This window comes from Netta rufina, assembly GCF_964035555.1.
Source record: "Netta rufina genome assembly, chromosome: 10".
Taxonomy (NCBI): domain Eukaryota; kingdom Metazoa; phylum Chordata; class Aves; order Anseriformes; family Anatidae; genus Netta; species Netta rufina.
The window spans coordinates 7,400,489-7,424,486 of record NC_140133.1 but is presented as its reverse complement, the minus strand read 5'-3'; the positions used below and the strand labels follow the sequence as shown (position 1 = coordinate 7,424,486).

Genomic DNA, 23,998 nt, shown 5'->3' with positions numbered 1-23,998 from the left:
CCCTACAGCCCCCAGACTCTTGGCTATGCATTTCAGGCCTTGCTGTCCCTGGGAGACTGCTGTTGTCTGGCAGCCTCAAGGATGTGTGCTTTCAGCTGAGGAGCTCCGAGAGCTTTGCGGCTGCCTTTGAATGCATGAAGTCACTCACACGGCTGCGAGAGGGCAACTGCTGGAGGAGGAGCGGCCACCGGGCAGCAGCCACGGCGACCAGGGGGGAGGCCCCGCGGCTCCCCGCTGCCCCGGGCCGCTCCGCCCCTGAGGCGGAAGGGGAGCGGCGGTGCTGATGGCTGCGTGGCGCGGGGCCCCCGGCCTCGGCCTCCTCCTCCTCTGCCTGCTGCCGGTGCCCGGTGAGCGCGGGGCGGCGGCCGAGGGGGGCCGTTGGCGGCCGGGCTCCCTGCACCCGCCGCCGGGCGCCGCTCGGAGCCGGCCGAGGAAAGGCTGCGGGGGGGACCGGGAGACGGGCGAGGGAGGCAGCGTCCCGGGAGCGGCTCCCCCTTCGCCCCCCAGCCTCGACGGAGCCTGTCGGCGAGCCATGGTGGCGGGGATGTGCCGGGAAGCAGGGGGAGCAACGGGCGGAAGGGGCCGCGTGCCGTGGAAATGCAGGGCCACGGCCGCGCCTTTGCGTCCCGTAAATACCCAGGGAAGCGCAGCGGGCGTCACCACGCGATCCTCGGGCTTGCGTGGGGGCTGGAGGAGACCGCGGCGCAGGTTGAGGCTCCGCAGATGTAGCGCGGATGGCATCGCCAGGCGGTGTCCGCAGGCACGTTTGCCTGGGTTAGTCCTTCACGCGTGTGTGAAGGCTTGGGAAGAGCTCCTCGGTGGAGGCCAGGTACTTTGCAGGTGTTCGCCTTTGCTGGGCTCTGAAGGGTGTAACAGATCGGCAGACCCTAACACAAACCCTTGAAACATATTTAGGTGTTAACCTGGATGAGATGGTCAGTACGAGAGAGAAACTTGATAGAGGAGTTATTTCTTTCATTACTAACTCTTGGATTTTACCTCTTTTCAGCTTTAGGCGAGGACTGTCGAGCATATCTTGATCCCCATAGCAAGGTGCAACCTGCAAAATCCTGTCCCAGCTTCTGCTGTGGAGATTGCACGCGTCAATACTGTTGCTCGAATTCATTATTCAGATTTGATGAAGAACAGCAATTGATGTGTAATCTGCTTGATGGAAGGTATGAGGCAAATGGAGTGTGTACAGTGGGTTCAAAGGACAAAAGCAAGCATCTTAATGGTAAAAACCTACAAAGGGACCTTTCAGCTCCATATAAGGCTCTGTCGGGGATCTACTTTAAGGCACGTAACTTACTTTTGAAGTGGGAGCAATGAGAGACAAATTGATGCATGAACTGGCATGTGTTTTCTTGAGTATTTTCAAACACTTCTACTGCTCTGTTTCACTTTTCTTTGAGGATGACAAAATTAATCTCATTTTCTTTTTAGTCTCCATTACCTTTCATGAGTACTTGGAACTTAGCCAGGTGCTAAATATGTCTTAAATTCCACTTTTTGAGATGTATTAACTTCTTACAGGACCTCTGACTTGGGCAACCTGAACTTGCTTTTGGACTCCGAAGATTTAAGTGATTATGGCCCCAGGTAAGACATGCGAAGCACCAGCTTTTTAAATGTTATTTATTTGGAGGCTCTATAAATGTTTTTCTATTTAGAGGTTCTTTATTGCATAGTCAGTCTGTGCTAGGAGAAAATGAAAACAGAAATACGGATTTGTGTGTTAAATATGTTGAACACTTAAACTTGCATACACCTGAGACCATATGAAGAAACAGATAGGAAAGAGACTGGATCATGCCAATGATCCCCATATGCAAGTCCATGTTCCTGTTGCTGAATGGGTTTGTCTTCTGAGGCATGGGCATGCTTACTGTCTTTCTAAGAATTGATGGATTAAGTCTCTAGTGGCTCTGTAAGAGGTGCTTTTGCTTGAAGCATCTCCTTACTTTTTGGCATCTTTTGCACTTAAGATTTTATCAATATTTCTTGTGCTATTTTGATCTCACATGAGATAAGTTACTTTCAGTATGTGCATTGTGTTGGTGGTTACAAGAGTCCTGCTGTAATATGTGCCTGGTTCCCATTCTGTGGAATAATATAAATGAAGAACAAAAGTTAATTATGAACTATTATGACCTATATCTGCATATGTTCAAATAATTACAAACCTTTAGACTGCTAAATTTAATAATGAATGTTACCAAACTGCTCAGATAATATATTTTGATTTTAATTTTAAATTATATTTTGAATTTTCTTTTTAATTGACCTTGAGTATGTTTTCTTCTGAAAACACACCTTTATCAATTTTCCCTTGGCAGCATATATTTCAACAAGAAATGTGCTGTTCTTCATGAAACGATAAAAATAAAAAGTAAAACGTAGCTGTGCTGGCTGTTACGTTTTTAACAAGGTCCCAAATGCGGAAGGGTTTTCCCCAGGGAACTGCAGCGTTTTGTTAGTGGTCTCCAGCGGCAGCTGGGTGAAGCTGCCGGGAGAACATCCTGGTGGTTCCCTCTGACGTGAGGAACTGCTGCAGAACTGAAAATGCAGAAAAACAAAACCACCATCATCTGTCGGTTTTGAGGCAGGGGTGTGAGCAGGTGGGTGCTCTGGACTTGAAGGCTGAAGGAACCGACAGAGGTCCCGGTCACTTCTGGCGCTGCCAGAGCCGCCCCCTCTGGCTTAGCAGCCGAGGAATCCGTACAGAGCCCCGGTGCTCGCTTTACGTTAAAAAAAGAAAAGAAACGGGTTAAGAAAGAAGAAAAAAACAAAACAAAACACCGAGGCAGAGCCTGAGGTGGCGCCGCGTCCCCGTGGGGCGGGGCCAGCGCCGTGACGGGAGGGGCGGGGCCGGGCCGGGCGCGGGTCGGGCGGCGGCGGCGGCGGCGGCGAGCATGGGGTAAGGGGCGGCGGGGCCGGGCTGGGCCAGCTCCGTGCCCGCTCCGTGCCCGGAGGAGGGAGGGGAGAGGGCTGGGGGGCTGGCTGGGGGTCCCGGGTAGAGGGTGGGAGGAGTGCTGGGGCTGGTGGCGCATCCCCCAGGGCTGCGGGAGCCCCGGCTTGCAGCCGCTGCTTTTCCGACGCGTTTTTAGGGGAAAGATGAGGAAAAAAAAAAAAAAAATCCGAATTCCCGATTCTGAGCGCCAGCGTCGGGCCTGCGGAGGCGTTGAATGTGTTTGAGGATGAAAGGAGAAATGTGAGGATGCTAAGAAATGCGGGTTTTTTTTTTTTCGTTTTTTTTTTTTTTTTTTCTCCATGCTAACGAGCACAGTACGGAAAGAAAAAAATAATTGAAAAAAGCCCAAATCTATGCCGAGCCCACGCGGTTACCTAAGGAACTGGAACCGAGGGCCTCAGTCCACAGAGGTGCATCCTTAAATGAGGGAAAACGCTCAGCAAGTAGGAGCTAAGCTGCTTTAACTATTTCTGCCTCGGCCCTGGCGTGTCCCAGAAGCTGTCTCACCGCCAGGCGTTCTCTCAAGCTTCTCCTTTCGGTTGCGTTACAGCTTTGGAAACTCAGCGTGGTGTGCAAGCACCTGGGCTTAACGTCAGGCTTGTTTTCCAGTTAGGCTATTTTAAGTAACAAAAAAATTACAATTGATAATTTTTTCTTACAATTCTAAAAAAAAAAAAAATAGTTATGCACAGAAACATTGCTTTTGAAAAGCTATCTGAACGTGAGTCCAGAGGAAAACTGCTTCCTAAAACTTTCCAAAGAGAACGATGACCTTGAATGTTTGATTTAGGAAATGTTTCAACATCGGAAATGAAAATGAACAGGCCTTCAGTTACTCTTCCTGCCGTCACTGGGGCACCGAGTCACTCGTAGGTTACCCTCCTGTTACAGACTGCCTGGTAACAGTTTTTTTTTTTTTTTTCTTAAACGAGCAGTAAGCTTTTTTCCTTCGAGAAGAGCTCTCGTTTCTGCCTGCAAGGTATGCTCCACCCTTTTGTGCCATGCCAGTTTCTCTTAAAAGACAAGTTTCACATTGCTTCTCGATGACAATGTTTATTTAATACTTGTCTGTGTGGCTGATGTCAGTTCAGATATATTTTTTGTATGCTCAGCAAGATGAACACGGTTGTTTTCTCCTTGAACGGTTTATAACAGGAGTAGAGACAACAAACAGCACCTTCCTTTGGTGTCCTGCACAAATACTACCTTTGATACTGCCCTTCAAAAAGGGGGGTGGGGTGGTTCCCAAACAGGCATTAAGGGTCAGAAAGCATTTAGTTCCTCATTCTTTCTCTGGCCTTATTCCTATATCAAATTACTGCTCTGACTAATTGCTCATAAATCTTAGCTTTTTAAGAGACTTTCATATCTTGGAGGGCTTGTCACTAACTTTGTGGACTGGCCACTGGGCTGTGTGAGCTGGGGGGTCTCTTCTCCCTGCCTGGAAAACCTGCCACGATTATGGTGTGATTCTTTGGGACCATGCTGGGGAAGGGTTTGGCCTGGTGCTGCAGGCGCTCTTCCTGTGTCCTGTCCAGCTGAGCAGTTGGTAGTTCGCCTGTGCTCCTGCTTTTTTGCTGTATTTATTCTGAGGTCTTCAGCAGAAGTGCAAGTACCAGTTTTGAGTAGGTTTCTTTTTATTACTGTCCTTTAATACCAATTTCCTTCAGTATTTAACATTGTATATCGAGTGTTGTTGAGGCAGGGGTGCAAGGCACTTTGGGCACCTCCATGAAGTTCAAAATGCAGGCAGTTACTGTCCTATAATCTCCTTTTGGTCTTTTTTTTAAGACAATAAATGACATTCCTTTGGAGTGTCATAACCACATACTTTCAAGTACTCGAAAGTATCGTGCTTTCCGGAACACTGCATTTAGAAGAAAATTAAGCATTTTAAGTATACAAGTCAGCATTAACTCAGATTCACATGTTTTCCATTATTAGTTTATTCCTAAAGATTATTTGGAGCTTTTAAGTCACAGTGCAGGCATTGGTTTTATACTACTAAACTTGTTAAATTGCCACCATTCATCCTTACATATGAGATGAATGTATGCAATTTATACAACTTCTGCTGTTGAAGAATACATTGAAGGTGTTTCACGTTCTTTTTCTTTAAATTGGATTAGCAAATTGATTTCTCCCCTGCTGTGTTCTGTTTTGGAAACTGATTGCGAGTAGTAAGGTTGAGATCGTTATCCTCTCTCATTCTACAGTACTCAGTATTGCTCCTTTAAGAAGCTGCAGAAGCAGAGCACTGGTTCACTGTAACCACAGTTGTCACGATTTGCATTGGTAACATGGTTTTTTAGCCTTGGTATGCCAATTCTCCAGTAGTGACCCTTACTGGAAAAGGAAATTAGATGACTCACCCACAATTCAACTAATTGTGAAATATTTGCGTGCTTAAGGAGGTGGGGCAGTGCAGAACATCTGCATCAGAGTTACAGAGGAAGAATAATGTAGTTGGCAGAGCTGATAATCGGTCACTCTAAATTGAAAACAGAATTACCATTTCCAGTTAGTTGGTCTCCGTTTCTAAATTAATTTCTGCCTTGAAGTTATGTAACACGCTGCAATGCCTTGAGAAGAGGCTGCTCGTCCTGACGTGGTGGGAAGAGGGAGGCAGAACAACAGCCTTCCCGGGAGGTCTTGGCCAACACAGGACAGCCTTGTTAGACTTGGGTTGTGTGTGTTCAGCCTTTGTCATGGGCTGATCCCTGTGTTGTCTTGAGACTTGGTTCCTCTGTGAAATGGAGAAATTCTGCCCACCCTTGTTTGAAAAGCAGTGTCTGCAGTGGTCTACTGTGTGTATAAGGGGGCAAAAACTATATGCTTCTAACTGTGGAGGATGTGATTATCCTAACTTGCTGTCTCAATTTAGATGTTTTTAAGCACATGCATCCTCCTTAGTCATGGTTAAAAATAGTGATGGTGAACCGTACCCTGTTCTCTTCCTCTTCCACTGTTGCTGTCAGGGACTTCAGTTCGTGTTCTGTTGTGTATTTCGATGTTTCAGCATCTGTAATAGGTTTCCAATGATGAATTAAGAAAATTATTATTTGGAAAATACTTTTTATGCAAGCGCTCTCTATTTAATATTCAGGGAATTTCTTTTCCAGTACTGGTCTTAAGTATTTTATGTAACAAAAGAGTTAAACTGTGCACAGAGCCCTCTCTGTATGTCTTGCATTCAGTCACAGGCTTATCCCACCAAGAAATGTAAGCTACTAGTCTAGGAACAATTCAGATGTGGATTTGAAGCTATTTTAAAAATTGTTCTGTGCTTTTTACTAGCCTGAAAAGTAAATACAGGCTTTCATGATTTGTGTAATGGTAACTTGCATTATAGGGCACTCGTTTTTTGTCTCCATTGCTGACAAAGCAGTTGTGAGCTGCTGTTAATGATTCTTCAGCTGCCAGCTTCAAGCAGGGGGCTTAAATGCTCGTGCAGGTTCGTATGCTCTGAAACCAAGATGGAAAGAGATTGAGAAATGCTGCTCCATGGTTGGGTTTAGCAGCCTGCTCTTCTAACTACAGAAGGCCATTTCAGGGCAAAAAGTAAGATACTGTGTCTTTGCACGTTTAGGCCAGGTGGAGATTCATCACGTGGGTTAGGTTTAGTGGTTCGTTTTTTCTGTAGGTGTGTCCTTTGTTTCTGTACGTACTTATTAGGGTAGGGTGTTTCTTCTAATTCTGTGGGCTTTGTTGTGCCCACAAATAGAAGTCTGAAAAAAGTACATGTTTTGTGCACGGGTTGACTCTGAGAGAACTTGTGGAAGCACCCACAGGTAGGATAATCCTCAGATAAGGGTCCTACAGCCCAGAAGATGGAGAATCCTTGCTTCAAAACATGGTTCAGAGACCATGCTTGTTACTCAGTAAGATCTTTGAGCATGTGGGTTCCAAAGCTACATCCAGCTCTGCTGCATCGTGTACTTCCGTGCAGCAGCTATGGCCTGAGGGGTAGCCAGGTGTATTTGTGATAAATCATGTTAGAAATGTCATGAGGGAAGAGGGGAATGACTTTGAATTGTGTAGTCTTTTGTAACTGCGCTTGTGCGTTCTGTGGAACAAACAAATCAGTTGAATTTTAGGAAATTAATAATTGTGCCAACACTGGTCTTTTAGCAAAACCTATTTTTTATTAAAAACATTTTATACCATTCATTTTAATGTGGTATTCAGTAGTTCACTGTGTTCACTAGTGTGACCTCTGCTTCTCAATTCCACTGAAAGGTCAGCTTAAAAAGTTTTTGTTTTTTAAATTTATTATTATTTATTTATTTTAGTTATGGAAGGTGCCAGTCATCAAAGTCACTTGTGACTTCTTATGACAGTCTTGTTAATGGTGATACCATTTAAAAAGAGAAGTATTGGTCAGCGAGATGTGAACTCTTCTGCAGAGGTCTGCTCTTACTTGGGCAGTGTGAGATTTTCTTTGTTTTTGTCACAGCGGATGGCATGCTTTTCCTGGTGAGAGGACGAGTGAGTAAACACGTCGGTTCGTTATGATCTAGGATAGTTCATTTCCCTAATTGAAATTTTGCTCCTGTCTGAGCACTCAGTTTTTGACTTCTGTAGGTGTGATGACCTATGGCTAGTGTATGGCAGAGCTGCGCTACATGGCAAGCAGAGCTGGTGGGTGTAGCCTAGCTTGAACTTCCTTTGATTGCAGTTTCAGTGTTTGGTAAGTCCTACCCCAAGCTGAATTTGCTCAAATTGTTTTTGTTTTAAACTTTATCTCTCCTGCCAAGTCAGTTTCTAGTTAGTTGCTTAAATATGAGGACTTGCTTTCTAGAATTAGTATTGGTGGTGATGTATGCATAGTATTGCAGTTGTTTATTGCAGGGAAAACTTTCTGCAATACTTAGTGATTCAGTTGGACTTGTTCTATTCATTTGGTTGACCATTTTGGAAAAATCTCTCTCATTGCCTTTGTCTTGGTTTCAAATTTTTATTGGCATGGGGGAAATGACATTCGGTACTGTTCAAATGGGATCCTAGCAATAGAATGGGAGCTGGCTTGTTCGTTTGCCTTATCTGTCTGTGCATATAATTGGTGTACATTTTCTTTTTGCTGCTAAAGGAGCATGCTAAATCTGTTTATTGTCTGTAGAAGTGAGTGTTTTCATAGGGCTTAAGAACTATTTTCATGCTGAAGGTCGAATGGACTTTTCTGAAATTGTCCTGTGACCTGTGTGAAGTTAATGTTAATTCTTGTGCTGTTGATGAAGGACTTCTGAATGCAGCTTGGACATTTCCCCTCTTCGTTACATGCATTTTTAATGTCAGTTACCGACAGCAATTACTCTGAGCTGTCTACAAAGTGGACGTTTCCTGGGAAGCATCCCCAAGAAATTGTATTTTTAGTATGTGCTATAAAAGAACGTATGTAACTGGGTATATTTAGTACAAGAGAACTGCTTAGAGGCCAAGAAGAAATGCTTGTGTACATTTTCTGTTAGAAGCCGTAGGATCTGAGTGTCAGATCTCTGAGTAAGATCAAAAGCTCTAGGAAGTTCCCTCCCTGCCACTTTCTCATATAGGCTGTTTAAGAACACGTTGTGCAAACTATTATATTTTACTTGAAAATATTGTGAAATTAATGTCTTCCAAAATAGTAATTAACTTTGGTTACGGTTGGTCTTTGTGAAATTAAGGTGTGTTATTTTAGGCTTAAGGCTGTATAAAGTAACCCACGCCAGCTTCCTATTTGAACAAACAGAAAAAGGACCCATTCAGGATGTATTTAGCCAACTTTCCCTCACAAAGGCTGTGGCATTCTCTCTTTCTGTAACGCTTTGCAGTTGCAAGGGTTCATGGCTTGCCACGGCCTTATCCTTCTTGCTTTAGGGTTGCTTCTGACTGCAGAGCTGACTCGGCAGGTGCTAAGGGTCCCTGGGCTGCAAAAGTTGGTCCTAACGCTGGAGGACTTCACTCAAGGTTGTTCTGGTTGCAGTAAGCTGAGGCGTTCCAAGGATTGCTTCTGGTGCAAATTTGCCTTCTTTTGAGGATACCCAGAAAGAACTGGGGAAAGCTGTGGGAAATATTAGTGGGTTTCAGGAGGAGTTAATTCATGTCTGTGCTAGAGCAGCACTTAGTGATTGTTTGGGCTGATACTCTAGTGGTGGGTTAGCCAAAGTGAAATGAAAACATTACCTTCGTGTGAAGGAAGTGTACATGGGCCAGACCCCAGGAGGAACGCTCTCAAGTGGTAATTTGAGTTACCAGCTATCTGAAAGGCCATTGCAGAGAGCTTCCAGTTAAGCAAGGTGCACTTCATGACATTGCATAGCATAGAAAATGACATAGCAGTTACTCAAACCTACCACTGTGCCAAAACTACCAGTGTTTCATAGTTCTGAAACCATGCTATTCACTCTGAGTCTCAAGCTGACCCACAGGCTGGCTGGTCTACCAGTTTGCTGTCTATGGAAATGGTTTTTTGAGTCTCTAGAAAAGTGGTTCTTATGTCTCGAATCTTCATGCTAAAATACTAGACAAAGTATGTTGCTTGTGAAGTTGTAAAACATAACCCCTCTGGAATAGCCCTGGGAGGTCATATTGGTTGTTCTTAAAAAGTTTGTCTTTAATTTTTATACTCAATGTTAGAGGCAGTATGTGGCATCGTGTGGCCGTGACTAAAATATTGGGCGTAAGAGAGCGTCTCTGTACAGAGACTTGTTTGGTTTTGTCCTGTACCAGAGTCAGGGCAAGTCCGGGCATTTATCATTCTGTCGTGCTTCTGGGAACAGTATCCTCTTCTGGAGCTGGAAAGAATGCCATGTAGATACTTAAATTTTTTTTTTTTTTGACTTCTTGGAATGGCCTAAATTACCTTCTGAGGTCGTTCCAGACCACCCTGCTTTACAGCTGTAACTCAGTATTTGTAAATGTTTGCTTTTGAAACCAACCATGTATCTTTGAAATGAACCCTGCCAACATGTTTCTTGTAGCATGGAACAAATCTTGGAATAGAGTAAAACTTGTGGAATAAAATAGGCTGCTTAAAATATTTTTTCAAAACCAGGTGGTCTTGTTCTTTTGGGCATTGTGTTGTTTTTCTTCTTTTTTTAAAGACAGAAGTTGTAGTGTGTGCCACTGTCATGAACACATAGATATGCACAAACTTTTTTTACAGTAGAGCTTATAAAATGTCACAAACTAGGTGATACAAACTGCTAAGGAGGTTTAAAAACTTTAAGGTTTCAAAAGCTTTAGGTACATGCAGAGCATTTCACATCTTTTTTCCAGTTAGTGTTTAAAGTTGAGATCTCAGTACAGAAAAACAACCACCTTAAGAATTAACATCTACAAATAGTACCTCTAGATCTTGGGTTTGGTTTTACCTTTTTAACGTCACTTGCATCTCATTCAGTACCAGAAGGCTAAAACAGGCACTAATCATACGTCTCCCTTTATGTGAACTCGTACACGGCTTGGATTATTAGCACACTTCAAAGGTAAGATGAGTCTGCAAGGTACACTCAGTGCATACACAATTCAGAACTTTCCAACTGTACATGTAAGAGAAGATGAGTAGAAGTGGAGTAGGTTGAGCAAGAGAGTGCAGAGATAGGAAGGGGCAGGGAGTCCTCTCCAGATTGACTTCATGTGGATTTTGAGAAGTTGCAGTTCATCACTGTCATGGTAAAGCTGCTAGTGGGTTTGTGTTTTGTTTTCAGTTAAGTTATTGGCAAAAGTTAGCTTTTATGATGTGAGGAGAAAAAAGCAGGAACTGTCAGTGACTGAGCTCAGGCTGTCTGTAAGTGTGTGGTTTATTTAGGGGCTATGGTATATCATGTAGGAGACTGAAGAGCTGTGTGCAGACTGTGACGCCTGCACAGCGTTCCGATCTCGGGCTGTGGCCACCCCACTTTCTGCACCATGATGTTTGTTCGCAGAGTTCATGGGGTAAGGTGTATTTTTGGTTTGGTTTTTGTTTGTTTGGGGATTTGTGTTTGGTTAACTATCCAGGAAGAATCTTTAAGCTACAGTCCTTTGTTTATTCATTTTCATGTATGTGTAATGCAGACTAACAATCGGTAAATAAAATAATATTTAATGCAAATATATATTTTTCCAAATACGTTCAGAGTCCTTTCAGACAAATTCATCATGTGAAAGCAGCTAAATAAAGCAATGGTTTCTTTTAAGAAAGGCTTTCTGGAGTTAGTACACCACAGGAGTCTTTATACATTATGTGGGATATCTTACCTGCTAGAGCTTAGACAGTTCACCGAGTAAAGTGAATGGTGAGCACCATTCTAGCCTTACTTGAGTATGACCTACAGTTTCTAGTAGCCTTCCCGAGCTCTTTTCAGCAGCCTTACTAGTGGGAGTCTCAGGGGGCTGTAATCATTCCTTACTGTGTGTCAGTGTCACTGGATATCCAGGAGGAAGTGCTCAGGGCAGTACTCCTTTGGTGGTAAAAGGGCAGATTAGATGCTTACAAGTTCATATGGTTTTACTTTCCGTAAATGTCATGGTACCTTGTGCTGTTTCAAAAAGTTAGTCTCCATGAACCCAAGAACGGGCAGGAAAGTCATGCTGCTGCTGTAGAGCGGATGATAAAAATGCCTGTGGCAATCCAGTTGTGTGCAGTCCTGAGAAAGCTTTGTGAAGAACTAACTCATGTCTGTTGTTTCGCTCACTGGGCTGTTTCTGAAGGCTTGTAATTTTGGTTTGCAGTAATCACACAGGATTTCAATACGTAGAACTGAACCACAGTGTTTACACATCCAAACACAGAACCACCCTCTGAAGCGGGTGTACCTGGCACTCCTCTATTACAAATGTCTCCATTCAGTTCTTTAAAAGATGCATGAAAAAGCGGTCATCTTGTTTTAGCAAACGTGCAGACAAATGATGAAAATAAAAATCACAGAGTGGTTTGGGTTGGAAAGGACCCCAAAGCCCACCCAGTCCCAACCCCTGCCATGGGCAGGGTCCCCTGCCCCCAGCCCCATCCAGCCTGGCCTTGGGCACTGCCAGGGATGGGGCAGCCACAGCTCCTCTGGGCAGCCTGGGCCTGGGCCTCACCGCCCTCTGGGGAAAGAACTTCTTCCTTATATCTCATCTAAATCTACCCTCTTTTAGTTTAAAGCCATTACCCCTTGTCCTGTCATTACGCCACCTGACAGGGTCCCTCCCCAGATTTCTTGCAGCCCCCTTTAGGTGCTGGCAGGCCACTGTGAGGTCTCCCCGGGGCCTTCTCTTCTCCAGACAGATCAACCCCAGCTCCCTCAGCCTGTCACCTACAGCCTCTGAGCATCTTCGTGGCTTTCTCTGGACTCTCACTAATAGTTTCATGTCCTTCTTGTGCTGGGGGCCTGGAGCTGAAGGCAGGCTCCAGCTGGGGTCTCAGGCGTTCCCCTCCCTCACCCTGCTGCCCGCGGTGCAGCCCAGGGTGCCACAGGCTTTCTGGGCTGCAAGCACACATCGCTGGCTCATACGCAGGGTGTTTCTAAGAACTTGGTGATATGGATATGGTTGTTTGTGTTTGTTTTTTTTTTTTTTTTTTTTTTTTTTTTTTTTTTTTTACCCTAAGCTTTGTTATCATCACATTCTTTACTGGAGAAAGTAAACAGGCAACGAGGAGTTCTTCTGTGAGAAGAAAAGTTTATGACAGTTAGGCAAATGGAGCTTGTGCTTCAGACTGACCAGTGTTTATCTGTCGGTGGCCAGCTGGGCTGCAGACGGGCTGGTACTGTCCTCTTTTTGTCACAACAGAACTGACTTTGGTCCTGAAAGATGAGGGCTCTGCCAGTTTCCTGCTGTGCTTTTTTTATTTGTGATGAGCAGACACATCTCCCCTCTGTTCTCTCAATTTCTTAGGTTTGTTTGAATTTTGCCCAGGCTTTGGTAAAGTCCAGCAAGGTTCATTGTTTGCAGAAGTGAAGAATTTTGTTATTCTTTGTCAGGCCTCCTAATCTCTTTCCTTGACACAGGAAGAACCTATAGGACTTTTTTTGTCTCTGCTAATGTTGCTCAGTAATAACTACCTGAGTATAATGGAAGTGTTAACTTCCCTGCTAAGAAAGCTTTCTCAGGGTTGAAATGGAAAACACTGTTGGCACTCCCCAGCTAGCTGTAATCATAGTTAATTCTTGTTGCTGCCCAGGTTCTGCAGCTGCCTGTAGCTTGTTTTAGGCAGTCGTGTGTGTTGTGAACAGTACAATCATGATGGTTAAGTCTGATGTGTAAATACATTCTGCACACTTCTATCTCTTCTTCGGTATACATTTGAATTTATATGATGAGTTATATAAATATTCTACAGATAAATATATATTCCATGTATAATCTGGTAAGGAACCTGTATAATAATGTTAGGTCCATCATTTTGCAAAGGTGCAAATAAAAGTGACAAAGCCTGTGTGCACCCCCATGGCTGTGCAGCTGTGTTGCAGTTATCTGTTTGTTCTCTCGGCAGCATTTCTGACGTGGTTTCTGTGTCTTCAGGAGGCTGCAACAGTTCCTGCTTCCTGTTCTGCGTGTAAATGCTGAGCTGCAGTACCAGTAGGCAAACCACTGTGCCAGACTTACTGCTTCACTAATAAATCCGTAGTGCTGTACTTAGTACTTCACAAAGTCAGCGCACAAATAACAACTCCAGTTAATACACATTCAACCACAGATAAGTGTTGCTCAGGTTCTTGAAAGATATTTGACCCAATTTCATTGTCCAGGCTGTTGCAGAAGAAAAATAAAATTGATGGGACCTCTGCTAGGGGAAAAAAAACTGCATTTTAGGTTAAACCTGTTTTATTTGTCAACACTTATGTTCAGTGTCCATCTTATTGAGCGTTAAGTTGCTCTAGAAGACTGAGTTGAGGTCCTGTGAATTTGGGCTAGGGACAGAACACTTTATTTTTTATTTATTTTTTTGTTATGCCAGTGATTTAACCTTCTGGTGTAATTGATAATCCAAAATAATTTTTACATTGGATGTCTGGTTGATAGCTGAGTGAAAAATGCTGGAGGTTCTTGAGAGATGTCATTTTGTTTAAAGATGTTAACAGGAAACTGGACAGGAAGCTAGAAAGTTCTGTAGCCAAAATCTTCTATGGAGAAGACAAAAACAGGATGGATATTAAATCAGCTGTCTACTCATTATTTTAGAGCTTGTTCTGCATTAAGAACTGACTTCCTGCAATTGTTTCCAAAACTGATGCATGATGCATTTCGTAAGAAATCCAAGTGCAGGAGACTGGCTTCCCTGAAAGAAGGGATTTAATGATTGCAGACCATAGCAAACAAATCATGTAAATCATTACTTAAAAGGTCTCAGATTCCAGTACTTTGCTTTTTCATTCCGGTATTCCTAAAAAGCCATCAAATTTTCTGGATTTTATGCTTCTAAAAAGGGACTTTTCAGAAAACTAGACAACCTTTCCCATGACAGACAAATGTAGGCTCGTCACTGAGCATTTAATGCTGTACGCGGTTACTTTCTTCTGTTCCGTGTGGTAAGCAGCTCTTGGTCAGCTCCGAAAGCTTTACGTGTGCCTCCATCAGCTGGTAGTCCTTACAGAGGTTAGAGGTGGTATGATTTTTGGCCTCTCCACGCTAGATTTTGGTGTTTTAGGCAGTGTTTCTGTCTCATGTAGTTAGTATAACGTGCTCATTATTGCAGTACAGTTGGCAGAAGTGCTCATCTTTGAAACCATCTGAAACGTGGCTTCTGACACAGCTGTTTTCAAATGCCAAGGAACCTGGCAGGAATCTGCAGCATGGGGAGGTCAGCTCAGTACCGTGACTGTCCCTGGAAGCCTTCCTTGTGCATCAAGGACTTGCTGTCGCTCGTAAGACAAAGGCATTTCATTTCAGGCATGCCTACCTGTATGTCCAAGTCATACTTGGAAAATTAACCAGTGGAATGAATGAATGTGAAACCTTATCTCTGTAATCTTTTGGAATACAAGGAGACATGCAGCCACACCAAAACAAGCAGGATCAAGTGCTCCCATTCTGTCCTGTTCATAGGCGGTGGAGAGGACTGCTTGCCAGGGGCTGGCCAGCTTCCACTGATTTAGCAGACCTGACCTTGTGTGGCACTAGATTGGACTGAATTTTATTTCTTATTCAAATGCATGAAATAGTACCACTAACGGATTGAAGGAAGAGTGCTGTGTTAGCTACAGAAGGCTAGATTTAAAGGGTAAGAAAGTTGTGTGAGGCTTACTTCTGCTGGTGTCTTTCTTGCAGTTTTGGAACCCTTGTTGCGATTGGAATTACCGTTTTTGCAGTGATTGTAATTACTATCATTCTGTGCCTCACCTGTTCGTGTTGCTGTTTGTATAAAGCATGTCGAAAACCACGGCGTAAGTACCTGTACATTTACTTTCTTTTTCTTGTAATCAAAAGACTATTTTTTTCCCCTGAAAGATTGTATTTCTGTAAGAGGTAAAAGTAACGTTTCCTTACTTCTCTGCTACAAAAGCTGCAATAGCTAAGCATTGAAAATAAGCATTTAAGCTGCTTTAAAACGTGACATAGCAGAGACATTTTTGAATGTCTTCTAAGCATTTAAGAAATTCCTTTATTCTCCCCCAGAATGTGTGGATTTTGTGGTTTGTTTTTTTTTTTTTTGGTTGGTTGGTTTAGGTAAATGAGGAATAGAATGAAAAATTAATTTAAAATTTTCCCTAGTCTCTTAAAAACGTACTTGAAAAATACACTTCAGGCCCAGCACTGTAACATTACTTGTTCAGGAGTTAAGTAAAACGTTTTTACTGCCAAAAGATAAATCTTGCATTTGAAGAATGAGAAGTCTCCCTCACCACTATGATAGACTGAAAATAAGTGAATTTGCATGTCCATGGTGATCATTGGGAAAGTGGTTATTCAAACTGTACCACAAGATATGTTCTTTTTTCTATCACTGCTAAGGAAAATCACATATTTCAAAAACAATGTTAGGGTAGTGCAAATCCTGCAACTGTAATATTGCAAATTCTCAGAATTTACAGAAAGCTTTTGTACTTCTAGGCTTGATGTTAGCTTAGAAGTGGGTCATTATACCATGGGAATTTTTGAAGTCAAAGCTGTGTTTTATTGATCATATCAATATGTAAACTTTAGAGCGACCATTTATTGGTCTTCTGTTCTTTATGTTGTGTTTGAGTAATTGTGGAATACATTTTTAATGTTCTCTTTATTCTAAATATTTGACAAATAGAATGATACTAAGCCAAAAAAAACTTTGAAATGCTGATTAATGTGGACAAACAATATGCTGTTTAAAGTAGCATAATCCTCTGAGAACAGATTACAAAACGAGTATTTTAAAAGGAAGTACTAATGAAAAGTTGTCTTGATTAAAATATAAATAAAAGCATTTCAAATGTTAGCTGAGATTAGTCTGCATACAGTCACTGAAACAGTGGACGCGTCTTTATGACAGGATTTAAGTAGAATAAAAGCTTTCTTTTGTTCTTCCCTATGCGTCGAGTGGAATCTTGAGCAATGTTTATAATTGCAGCCTGAAGAAGAAGATCTTGAAACCAAATTATTGCAGTTTATTAGAAATTGTTAATCTTCCCTTACTGCAATAAGGGAAGTAATTGGGAGATGAACCAATAACCCAATGTTAGCTCCTACAAAAAATATGTGTATTTGCCTTTCTGTTATAATGTACAAAGATGTACTAACACATACATGTGTTAGTTTATTACCTTTATCCTTTAAAACAGACAATAACTTTAAAAAATAAGCAGGTTATTCCAGTCTCATACTGAATGATACATCACTTGGCCACAGACTGTTTTTGAACAGTCCAGGAAAAAATGTCTTTGCTCTTTGTGGTTGAGAAATAAGGAAATGGGCTGGGAGAGCAGCCAGTTTGTGAAGGTTTTTAGTACCACTTAGATCAATGGAAGAGTATTTTGAGACATACATCTCTAAATCGTTTTGTGGAACTTCAGAAATTATTTTGGGCAGATTTTGGAGTGAGAAAGTGATCTCAAGAGAAAACATTTTTTACATTACTGTTGTTGGCTGTCCCAGGTGGTCTCCTAGAACCACCAGGACTAACCATATTCCTTCCGGTTGTTTGTAGCTGTGGTGACCACCACTACTGCCACCACAGTGGTTCACGCTGCTTACCCCCAGCCGGGAGTGCCACCCAGCTACCCAGTAGCGCCGTATCAAGGATATCAGCCGATGGCTATCCAGCCACAGCCAGGAATGCCAGCAGCACCGTACCCCACACAGTATCCTCCCCCTTATCCCATGCAGCCATCAGGACCTCCAGCTTACCATGAAACAGTGGCAGGTAAGGCAAGAATGGTCTAAATGTTTCTTTCTCTTGAATAGCAAAAAAGATGGTGACATTGGAGCCAATCCTCTATTATTACATTTATTATGTTTTACATTAATGCTAATGTAAGCAAATTATTTAAAACTGGAGTTACAGTAGATGTTAAATTTCGTCCTTACTGAAATTTCCCTATCACCATTTCTATATTAATCATTGCAAGAGGAGATGTAAGTGGTACTTCATTGGTGAAGTTTGCTGGTGTGTAGGACTCCCAGTGAATCCAGTAGAACAATTTAATGATTCAGTTGAAATTTCATATTAAATAGTTAACATATGGATAACAGTTAATACTTACTGAATGTTTTAATCTAAACACAGATGGCTTTTGCTCGTAGTTCAGTAGTTTGCTAGAATAACCAGTCTGTGATCAACTTCAAATCAGTTTGCTGATGACTGGCCATTAGAATTATTGGAATTTTTTTTTTCTTCTGCTTTCCTTCTTTCACAGCATTGCTTTCATGTAGCTTTACTGTTGCTATGTCTAATTCCAACTTGTTCTGGGAATAACTATTCCCCGAAGAATTGGTTCATGACTATTCAGAGAGACCAAAACTATGCTGTTACATATCCTAGGGTCTTTGAGCCCTCTTATGCACCACACTGTTCATCCTTCTACTTGGAAGGATGAACAGAGTTAGTTCAAACAAAGTTAGTCTTGTATAGGAGGTTGTGCCCTTAGAAAGTTTTTCTTTCGTAACAACTCAAATGTAAAATGACTGTTCATGGTCTTGCATATTTACAAACCAGTTAGAAATTGAACATTAACAATGTGCAAATGAGTTCAGCATGTAAAAACACTGACTTTACAGGCATGCTTATTTTATTTTTCCTTCATGAACTCTGAAGAAGCTCTGGATTTTAGGAGACTACCCCAAAGTGCTTTGGCTTCACCTCTATAGTGTGAGGGGCTCAAAGAAATTTTGCTTCTCCTACTCTCAGGTTTCTCAAACTTTTCCTCAATTAAGTTGTTTGTTAGTTCTTAATTTTTATTTTTTTTTTTTCTGAGAGAATCTTAAATTGCTTTCCATGTTACCAGCTCTTTCCCTTATTTGCCTTTAGTAGCCAAGGGCCAGCCTCTTAATTAGGTCATGTGCAGGAGAGAGAACACCTGCTCTGTCACACAGGAGCCAAACACACTGATCAACTTACAAGATCATTGACAGATAGCCACGTTCTAGGGATCTGATCAGGTGCTGTGTTATTTGAACTAACTTGTGCTGTTTGACAGACCTGAAAATGAAAATGCCTCTTGAAGCAGTTTGTTGCAGAATACTAGAAAATAAGGATATAGTCAAACTCTTTAATGTGCTTGGTAGTGGTGGGTCACTTTTTTAATTCTATTTTAATTTTGCAATTACCTTGTTGACAGTTACCAGAAAAGCACTTCCCCTGAAGGAATCCTAAGATGCTTTCTCTAGTCCTTTTTCTTTTGCCCATTGGTTTATTTTTACTTCTCCGCATAGTGTCAGGTGTATCTTGTTGTTTGTGCGTCTCTGACTTCCACCAGATCGTTTTGTTGTGTTTGTTTTTTTTTTAAACTGTCCTCCCCTGAAAGCTATGTCTTTGTAGCTGCTATAATACGCACATATATCACAATTTTTTTTATCTAATTTTTGAAATGCAAATGCTGTATGAGTTAGGGCAAACTACTTTCAAGTCCAATTAAGATGCTAGTTAATTTGAACCTCTTAATCGTGTTCTTAAAGCAGTTGTCATTTTAGATAGAAAATTCTAAAGGTAAATTTTACAAATCCTGTGATTTTTTTTTTTTTTTGCTTTTGCAGCTGGTGCTGGAGCACCTTATCCAATCAGCCAGCCCCCTTACAACCCTGCTTATATGGATCCTCAGAAGCCCACCTATTGAACAGACCTACTACCGTGCTTCTGCATACAAAACTTTTTAAAATATAATCTGTTCTGTTTACACCATGCAGCTGTAGTACGTTATCCTGGAAGACAGCAATCCTTTGTCTAAGTAAAGTGAAAGTTAATTCAGTATCCTTTGTGGTTTTAAATGTTTCAAGTACTTCTACAAGAAGTCGCTCATTTATACCTCAAGCTAATACAAAAATTGATTTTGTTCAATATACAGTAAGAAAAGTATGAAGAAGGGGTGCTTCAGAAATAAGAACCACAATAACATTTATCGTGCAATAATTCTTAAGTGTGGTAGAAAGGAATGGTCAAATGAGCATTATCAAACGTGCAAAGCTGTAGCAATCTTTTGCACAGTATTAAGTCTGAGAAACTCTGTGACACGTGTTCTGCCTGTTTTGAAGTTACTAGCATGAGGTAAGCTTCAATACAATACATTTCATTTATTGTTTAAAAAGGATTTTTACTTTTTTGAAGTGCATTTGCCTTCAGTAATGGTAGCGATCCATGTTTTAATTGTGTTTGGACTAGTTGCATTATTCTGTGCTAAATAGCATGAGTTGGTCATTTTCTTGTTTTCTTTCCCAATTTTAAGGCTTAAAAACTGTGCCTTCATTGGGCATTTTCTCAGGCTGTTTTACTTTATAGCTAGAAATCAACAACAAAACCAAACCTTCTGCCATTCAGTAGAACACAGATCAAAAGATGAAAACCTAAGAATTCTTCTTAAAAAAATATTGGACAAGTGCTTTGTTTGCTTAATAGTCATATGTTGTTGATGTTGAGGGAAGAAAATAGCACCTTAATCATATGTTAAGCAGAAGTGACTGCCAGTGTTTGGCCATTCCTTGTCACAGAGAAGGGATTTATTTTACAGGATATATGTGATGTCAGAAGTAGACTTTTTTTAAAAAATGTTTAGGGTTTGTCACTGTCTACAACGGGAACCTAGAGATGATGCATCTTTATGAATCAAGTCTGTATCTGAATAATACGTGTGTCAAAAAAGAAATGCCAACCAAACTTGGAGTAGAGGTTTAGCCTCCCTTTTGTCTTCAACATTCCCATAAAGCTGAGTAAAGAACGAGACGTAAGGACTATGAAGAGTGGTAGGATTTGGTCACAGTGCGGTAATATATTTTCAAGAACTATTAGCGGTGTTAGAAAGGCTTTTGGCTCTTGTACTGATCAAGTGAAACATGATTTTTAGTGTCCTCTACAACGCTACCTTTTCTAGCATTGAAGTACACTTTGTTATTTCTCAGTAGAGCTGTCTGAAGACTGTTGTATCTGTCACTGCGACATAACTAGTGAAATAATTTTGGCATATTTCATACACAGATTTTGCTTGTTTAGAGAGGCCTTTTAGCCACTTGTCCTTGTGATTCTACATCTAGGGTATATAACTGTTTAAAAGACATTGAACTTACATAACTGATGGCATTGTTTTACCTCATACGATGGATGGAAGCTGCTATTGTCAAAGGCAGCCTTATTTCTCTAACTGATTTTGGGGGCCTTTTTCCGTGTTACTCCATTTTTTTTTATTATTATTTTTTTTAATTTTTTTAAAATAAAATCTTTAGGGCATTTCAGGAGAAACTTGTGGAAAATTTTTTAACATTGAGAACCATGACAACCTATGCCCCTACATTACACCACTCCAAGACTGTCTGAGTTAATAGCATGCAGTGGCACCAAGAGACACCCGCGGAGTGCATGTTCCTGTGTTCCTCCCCTTTTCTGCCTTGCAAGCTGGAAAATCAGGCAGTGCTTCCTAACACTGTTAGGAGTTCTGTGGGAACAACCAGAAATGGGCAGTGTCCCCTGTATGGAGGATGAAGTCTTTCCCTAGAAATCTGGAATATTTTTGTGTAGGATAATAACTGCAGAAATAATCCCTTTTCTATAGATCCCCTACTCATGTGTTGGTTCATATAGAAGAATGGCAGAGATTCCAAGAGATTCCAGCGACTTTGTTAGTCAGCTGCCTGATGGAGTCTGGCCAGGGAAATGCAGCCAGCTGTTGGGCAGTTCTTGTAGCACAGGTACAACGTTCTAGTGTTGGCCCTCATGAGGTTGTTACTTCACACCTCTTCCTTTCCTCTGCCTGTGATGTGGCAAAATGTATGGTTTGTGGTGGTGTTAGTAGGGTTATGTTTTGTTGGATAAAAAGGAAAATCTGCAATTTCATGACACATTGGCTTAATCATCTGCCATCGTCCATAACAAAAAGGTAGTAGGAAAGTAAACTGGCAACAATGAAAATACCCAAATCTAAAATTTTGGGGTAGATGCAGATAGATAAATTGCCCTGAATATGACTGCACGTAGAGTGGTGGGAGGATATCAGGGATAGGGTTAAGGAGCCTGTTAATTTACACTTCTCTTACAATGAACATCTGCTAATGTTGACTATATTCAAGTGCAGAGATGAATCATTAAGACACAATGAACTACTTTAGTTGTATTGTTACTACTTCAGTTAAAAAATGGTTGAAGGAAGAGAAAATGGTTTGATTTCCTCATTTCAAAATTGGAACACTTAATTAGGTCTTTTCTTACTAATGCATTAATCAACATTATTGATACAGCATAGGACCAAATTTTATGCAGTTATTGCTGTGCAACCCAATTAAACATGTTTTCATATAGTTAAGTGAATGGGACAGCTACAGAAATGATGGAGAGCTTGTACCTTAAACTTGTTCAAGTACTGGTAATGTGTCAGTCCCATTTGGTAATGTCTTTACAGCAAACTAGTTACCCACAGTGCTGTAGGGAGGGGTAATGGAATTCAAATTTTAAATGTTGAAAGAGTGTATGTTCTTTTTTTTTTTTTTTTTTTTTTTAGTTCTGTAAGTGCCTTTGTTTCAGAAATGTTTTGTGAAATTAAATACAGTATAATATTCTGTTGGACTGAATTTATTAGATAATCATTGTTGACTTTTACATACTGTAAACTAGCTTTGTATGTTGTTTGTAGTTCAAACATAAGTGTTCTAAAGAAATGGTATAAACTCTATGCACCTTTGTAATAAATGCAGTGTTTGAAATATATTCTTTTTTGTTTTCTCAATGTGTCTGCGTGCTAAGTCTGAGCATTTGGGAGTGTATCTGCAAAGCTACATTTTACTTAATTGTGTTTGACAGCAAGTGTATTTTAAGTTATCTTGTATTGTGAATATAACTTTTTGGTAATGGAGTCTGAGGCTTAATCAAAATTATAAGGCGCAATACAAAGGAACAAGATGAGCTCCTGAATGATACTCTGAGGGTGTGCTTCAAAGCTAATCTAAAAGAATTGCTTCTGAGGTCTTTTCTATATGATATTTGAATGCACTAACAAGTCCCAAGATACTTGAAAAATCTACTGTAGGCTTGATGATAGACTCCAAAAAAAGTTATTATTTGATTGAAGTCTAATTTCCTTTTCTCAACACATTTTGACTTGCCTGTCAAATATCATATGCCTCGTTTTTCAACTACAACAGTTTGGTGATGCTTTTTAGTCTGTGTGAAAACATTTTATCTGATGTTTTTTGGTATATTTTTCACTTTTTTTCTTAAAAAAGTTTTTGAAAACATTAGTCCTGAGTCATTACTCATTCAGTTGAAAATATTTGCTTTGGGTGGGTCAAGAATGCTTTTGGTAAGATACCACATGGTACTGAATGGGTTGATACTTGGTAATCATTATTATTGTCTTGGATTGACAGCTAAGTTTCCAGTGTAGGATTTAATTATCTATATATTTACTTCTATTTGACACTTTAATTTTATTTCACATTTTCTCAACTGAATTTCTTTTAGTTAATTTTTGACAGCAGACAAAATAATTGCTGCAATTAAAATAACTTTTGGATCAGGTACCTTTCATTCTAGCATTTCTTCCTTCTGCAGCCGGTTTCCATGGTTCATTCTTCAATGTCACTTTGGCCCTGGAATCAGGTAGGATCTGCTTTATAGACTGCTGGGCAGGTGTTGCAGAACAGCTGTGATGTGGAGGAGGTCTTTAGCAAAACAAATCATTTATCTACATCCTCAAAATACCAATGTACACTCCTGTTCTGTGTTCTCTCTGCTAGGAAACTTAAGCTGGAATATAACAGCCAATATGAAAACAAACCAGCAGTTTTCCTCTTGATAGTTTCAAAAATAGGCCACCATTTGAGCAGCTGCTCAGAATAGTGTTTCAAATGCAAGCAATAGAACTAAAACTTCTAAGATTAATGCCAGGTGAACTGTATTTACCTGCTGCAGGGAGAAAGCACTCAGCACGTTGTTAGCTGTTTGCAGTTAAACTTCCTACGGAAAGTGTTTACCCTCACTCTTAGAAGAATTTTGATAAATTTCAGCCTCACTGGGGTTTTAGGTCTTTATAAAGTCACAGACCATCTCTTCGTATCAGTCTGCTAAATTATAACCAATGAGATACAGCTCTTCAACAACTTAAACAGCAGTTTGCATTCATAGCAGATAATAAAGTCCTTACACAGGCAAATTAGAAATCCTGTAATTGACCTTAATATATTAAACACTACAGACTGTAACTAACACAAAAATGTTATTCTCTGGTTAAGATAACTGACAGTTAAATAGTCTAGCACAGGCTAACCTTTCTTTTAAGCAATAATTTGCACAAGTGGGATTTAGATGAATAACAATTTCCACAACTCAGCTCAGATGTTTTCTGCAGTATTTTCTATTTGCCATCTTCACCTATTACAGTTTGGCTTTTAAAAATGTGAAGCCTGACATGATACAAAACAGATGTTGTTTGTCTTGCCTGTAGAAACTCATGGACTGTGTTAGGTGACCTA

The 23,998-nt window shown here is 41.0% G+C and overlaps 1 protein-coding gene across 3 annotated transcripts; it reads left to right on the top strand.

Annotated features, from left to right (window-relative positions):
• Nucleotides 1–1,069: 1,069 nt before the first annotated feature.
• SHISA5 (shisa family member 5) lies at nt 1,070–22,200 on the top strand. 3 transcript variants are annotated; one of them, XM_084293048.1, is made up of 5 exons: nt 1,070–1,178; nt 1,537–1,602; nt 15,188–15,303; nt 17,040–17,255; nt 19,085–22,200. In XM_084293048.1, the coding sequence occupies exons 1-5, from the start codon at nt 1,156–1,158 to the stop codon at nt 19,162–19,164; spliced, it is 501 nt and encodes a 166-aa protein (XP_084149174.1). In that variant the 5' UTR covers nt 1,070–1,155; the 3' UTR covers nt 19,165–22,200. The 3 variants fall into 3 exon arrangements, with proteins under 3 accessions (XP_084149174.1, XP_084149176.1, XP_084149175.1); XM_084293050.1 differs by lacking the exons at nt 1,070–1,178; nt 1,537–1,602 and adding an exon at nt 2,766–2,920; XM_084293049.1 differs by lacking the exons at nt 1,070–1,178; nt 1,537–1,602 and adding an exon at nt 3,147–3,214.
• Nucleotides 22,201–23,998: the final 1,798 nt, after the last annotated feature.

Coding starts and splice junctions, on each gene's coding strand:
- SHISA5 (XM_084293048.1), top strand. CDS start 1,156: ATGTGTAATCTGCTTGATGGAAG. Junction 1,179..1,536: donor TGTAATCTGCTTGATGGAAG/GTATGAGGCAAA, acceptor AACTTCTTACAG/GACCTCTGACTTGGGCAACC. Junction 1,603..15,187: donor TTAAGTGATTATGGCCCCAG/GTAAGACATGCG, acceptor TCTTTCTTGCAG/TTTTGGAACCCTTGTTGCGA.